Source organism: Labrus mixtus, chromosome 8 (genome assembly GCF_963584025.1).
Source record: "Labrus mixtus chromosome 8, fLabMix1.1, whole genome shotgun sequence".
NCBI classification, from domain to species: Eukaryota; Metazoa; Chordata; class Actinopteri; order Labriformes; family Labridae; genus Labrus; species Labrus mixtus.
Window position 1 is genome coordinate 31,319,327 of NC_083619.1, and position 5,000 is coordinate 31,324,326.

General features: G+C 41.9%; 1 protein-coding gene across 21 annotated transcripts in view; it reads left to right on the top strand.

Moving 5' to 3' along the window:
* Positions 1–5,000, top strand: part of amph (amphiphysin) — a 31,965-nt gene that overhangs the window by 26,607 nt on the left and 358 nt on the right. For all 21 annotated transcript variants that reach the window (XM_061045577.1, XM_061045559.1, XM_061045567.1 and 18 more), the window contains 4 exons: positions 3,676–3,720; positions 4,113–4,301; positions 4,396–4,497; positions 4,593–5,000. The exon at positions 4,593–5,000 is cut by the window's right edge and continues 358 nt beyond it. In XM_061045577.1, coding sequence (XP_060901560.1) covers positions 3,676–3,720; positions 4,113–4,301; positions 4,396–4,497; positions 4,593–4,697 — 441 coding nt within the window. In that variant the 3' untranslated portion in view covers positions 4,698–5,000. The remainder of the gene's footprint in view (positions 1–3,675; positions 3,721–4,112; positions 4,302–4,395; positions 4,498–4,592) is intronic.

A 5,000-nucleotide genomic window follows, 5' to 3' on the forward strand; every position in this document is an offset into this window, starting at 1 on the left:
TTGATCAAAAATAACTCCTAGATTCCTAACAGTGGTGCTAGATGCCAGGCTGATGTCATTAAGGACAGTCACATCACTAGAAAAAGTCTCTCTGAGGTTCTTAGGGCCTAGCACAATAACTTCAGTCTTGTCTGAGTTAAGTAGCAAAACGTTTATGGTCATCCAGGTCCTAACGTCCTTAAGGCACGTTTCTAGCTGACATAACTGACTGGTACCATCGGGCTTCATTGATACATAAAGCTGAGTATCATCTGCATAACAATGAAACTGTATGGAGTGTTTCCTCATAATATTTCCCAGAGGAAGCATATATAATGTAAAAAGAATTGGTCCAAGCACTGAACCTTGTGGGACTCCATGGCAAACTTTAGTGTGCATAGAGGACTCATCATTAACATGTACAAACTGAGATCGGTCTGATAAGTAGGATTCAAACCAACTTAAAGCAGTCCCTGTAATTCCAAGCAAATGCTCCAGTCTGTACAACAGGATCTGATGGTCAATGGTGTCAAAAGCAGCACTAAGATCTAACAAGACGTGCACAGACAGAAGTCCCCTGTCTGAGGCTAGAAGTAGATCGTTTGTAACTCTAACTAGTGCAGTCTCAGTGCTATGGTGGACTCTAAATCCTGACTGGAACTCTTCAAATAAACTGTTGTCATGGAGAAAGTCACACAGCTGTTTAGCTACCACCTTCTCCAGGATCTTTGAGATAAAAGGAAGGTTGGATATAGGCCTGTAGTTAGCCAGAGTTCCTGAATCTAGAGTAGGCTTTTTAAGTAGAGGTTTGATTACCGCTACTTTAAATGCCTGTGGTACATAGCCTGCCAGTAAAGACATATTGATCATATCTAATATGGAGTTGCTAACTAAGGGAAAGACTTCCTTAAACAGCTTGGTTGGGATTGGGTCTAAAAGACAGGTTGACGGTTTCGACGCAGAAAAAATGGAATATAACTCTGAAAGGTCGATTGGAGAAAAACAGTCGAGACTAATATCTGGTCCTGGAACTGTCTCTGCCGTATCAGACGTATCCGCACCAGGTAAGGGCAGGAGGTTACCAATTTTGTCTCTGATGTCTAGAACTTTGTTGTTGAAAAAGCTCAGGAAGTCATTACTGCTGAGGGCTAAAGGAATACAAGGCTCAATGGAGCCATGACTCTCTGTCAGCCTGGCTACAGTGCTGAAAAGGTATCTAGGATTGCCTTTGTTTCCCTCGATTAGAGAGGAGTAGTAGGCAGCTCGGGCGTGATGTAGAGCCTTCATATATCTTCTATGACTATCCTGCCAGAAAAAACGAGATTCTACCATTTTGGTCGAACGCCATATTCTTTCAAAATTCCGTGATGATTGTTTTAGAGTACGGGTTTCTGAGTTGAACCATGGAGCCACTCTCCGCCGCTTGACAACCTTCTGTTTCAGGGGAGCAGTCGAATCCAGAGTAACTCTCAGCGAATCCACTGCACTATCAACAAACTGATCTAGCTGAGAGGGACTAAAGCTATCATAAGAGTTTCCAACTGGGTTGAAACACGGTACTGAATCAAAAGCAGCTGAAATAGCTTCCTTAAATCTAGCCACAGCACTATCCGACAAACTTCTAGAAAGCACACCTCTTCCAGGCAGAGGTAATTCTAGTAGGACAAAATCAAATGTAATAAAAAAATGGTCTGATAGCAGAGGATTTTCTAGGAAAACTGTAAGGTTATGGATCTCAATTCCATAAGCTAAAACAAGATCCAGGGTGTGGTTAAAATGATGAGTAGGTTCGTTTACACCCTGGGTGAAAACAATAGAGTCTAATAGTGACATGAAAGCTGTGCTCAGGCTATCATTATCAACATCCACATGGATATTGAAGTCACCTACAACAATTATTCTATCACTGCTAAGGACTAAGTCTGATAAAAATTCTGCAAACTCAGATAAAAACTCAGAATATGGGCCAGGAGGGCGGTAAACTACAACAACTAGAACTGGCTGAAAGGTTCTTGAGACTGGATGTGGAAGACTAAGAACAAGGCTTTCAAAAGAAGAAAAATTCAGCTTTGGTCGAGGGTTAACTAAAAGACTGGAATTAAAAATAGCTGCTACCCCACCACCTCGTCCGGTGTCTCGAGGTATATGAGTATTAAAATGACTGGGAGGAGTGGATTCATTCAAACTAACATATTCATCTCGACACAGCCAGGTTTCAGTCAAACAAAGTAAATCAATATGCTGATCTGATATCAGATCATTCACTAAAAGAGATTTGGATGCTAAGGACCTAATGTTCAAAAGTCCGCAGTGAATCTTCCGATCTTGTATCAAAGTCGTATTCGTAGTTTTGATTCTAATGAGATTTTGACGATTTACGCCGTTTGGATGACTTATAAAAACGGGTCTGGGCCGGGGGACAGACACAGTACCTATAGTATAACTACAGTTAGATTCAGTATTACAGCTATAGTGACTGGGAGACAGATCTAAGTGTAAGACTGCAGCTCTGCCTCCTGGTCTGAACTCTGTTTTGTTGTCAGGGTTCTGGACTAATAACCTCTGCTATGTTTCTAGATAATAGAGCTGCACCGTCCAAAGTGGGATGGATGCCGTCTCTAGCTAGCAGACCAGGTTTTCCCCAAAAAGACTGCCAGTTATCTATGAAGCCCACATCGTGTGCTGGACACCACCTCGACAGCCAGCGGTTGAGTGATGACATGCGGCTATACATGTCATCACTGGTCTGATTTGGGAGGGGTCCAGAGAACACTACGGAGTCCGACATCGTCTTAGCTAAAGTACACACCGACTCCACATTAACCTTAGTGACTTCCGACTGGCGTAGTCGGGAGTCATTTGTGCCCTACCCTAACCCTAACCCTTCGGACTATGGAGTCTCCAATAATCAGAGTTTTATTCTCAGCGGGTGTGTCGCTGAGTGGGAAAAATTTGTTTGAAACGTGAAGTGGTTGGTGGGGAACCATGTGCTTCGGTTTTCGACTATGCTTCCCTCGGACAGTAACCCAGCCACTGCCTCCCGGCTGCTCGGGAGCTACCGGGGGGGAAGCCAAGCTATGTCGGCCCGCACCGGCTACAGGTGGCTAGCTAACTACTGCTGCATACGATGAATCTGACTCAATGGTGCGGAGCCGTCTCTCTAACTCAGACACCCTCGCCTCCAAAGCTAAAAATAAACTACATTTCTTACAAGTATCATTATCACTAAAGGAGGACGAGGAATAACTTAACATCTGACACGTAGAGCAAGAGAGAGCAGGAGAGGGAGAGACAGAAAAAGAAGCCATTGTAAAGCTAACTGCTAAGCTAAGCTAAGAGTAGGTACACAGTAACACAGTGCAGAGGAGAACAGAACAAGAAATTATGCAATACGCTCACCGTAGTACGCTGCTCTGCTCAGGCGCTGCTCGCTGCTCTGCTCAGGTGCTGCTCGCTGCTCTGCTCAGGCGCTTTACTCAGCAGCCTCTACCATCATTGTGTATGAATGTGTATGAATGGATGAGTTAATACTGAGTCCATCAGTATTAACTCAGTTGGACTTTTTTGAGTGTCTAGGTGAGTGATTTATAAAACACTGCTACTATTTTTTCCAAAAATTTGAAAAAAACAGTTATAATCATGTGTTGAAGTTAAAATGTATTCCTGTTTAATGCAAAGGTTTGTGTCTGAAAACAGATTCCTCCCACTGAAGAAACATCTCCAGCTGAAGCCACATCATCGGTAACTATCACTTCAAAAACATCCATCAAAATGAAACTAGCATGGTTACTAAATAAGAAGATTCTCAAGCCTTAAAAGTTAGCTCAGTAACTTACTTTGACAACAGACAGTGATGAAATCAATGAGGTTAGAACACTAAAGACATCAGCATAATCCATAAATGTTTCAAAGGTCCTTGAAAGTTTTGGAGCTTAATTTTTCCAGTTCGAGGTTATTTTTTAGAAAAGTTTTTCCTGAAATCTCTTATCATAATTTTATTGACTATACGTAGATAGAAAAATTAAAGCTGAGATTTTATGTTTTATGTGTCATTTTATGATTATTTGTCATTTTCTGTTGTATGTAAATTGTCAATGTTAGTGTAAGAGCTGAATTCTGTTTGTTGCCTGCAGGAAAAGATGCCAATCCCCTCCGTGGTGATAGAACCGGCTTCCAGTAATGAAGGTGACGATGACCGTGATGCAGACATCATCTCTCCTGTTGCCATCAGTGACAACGGTGTGACCGCTGAAAACCCTGCAATCAAACACATGAGTTCATCTGGGGGAGTGTTGGGACTCCCTGATGATTTCCTTTACAAGGTGTCTTCCTCTTTAAACTAAGTGAATTCATAGCTAGATTGAAACATTTCCAAAAAGGTTAACCTAAATTGTGATGCTGTTTTTTTTCCGACAGGTGGAGACAATGCATGACTTTGAAGCTGCAAATTCAGATGAGCTTGAATTAAAGAGAGGTGATGTGGTGTTGGTGGTTCCCACTGCTTCATTAGAGGATCAGGTAAGAACAGCACATAGGAATTTGAGACCAATAACTTCCTGCAAGACAGGGTCATCACGATATGAACACAATATTGAGTCTTGTTGTTTTTGCAGGACGCCGGCTGGCTGACAGGGATCAGAGAAAGTGACTGGTTAACACTTGGAGCTGGGGCTCAGAAAGGACTTTTCCCAGAAAATTTTATCCAACGGTTGGAGTGATAAGTGTATTGAGATTAAGTTTGACATGTCTGTGCATAAGTCATTCATTCAGCATGTAGCCAGCCTAAAGAAGCCTGTGACCTGCTGCAGCTGTCTGCAGCAAACACAAGACATTCTCTGGAAGACGAGACTACAGAAAATGTAAACATAATAATTAAAACTAGTACTTTTCAAAGTGTAAGTAAACATTAACAAGCATGATGTGATAGTTTGGTCTTACCCTCTGAAACTGAGATTGTCTGTTTTTTTTGTTTTTTTAAGAAAAAAAATAAGTTATCTATTTATTGGGAATGTTGCAATCTG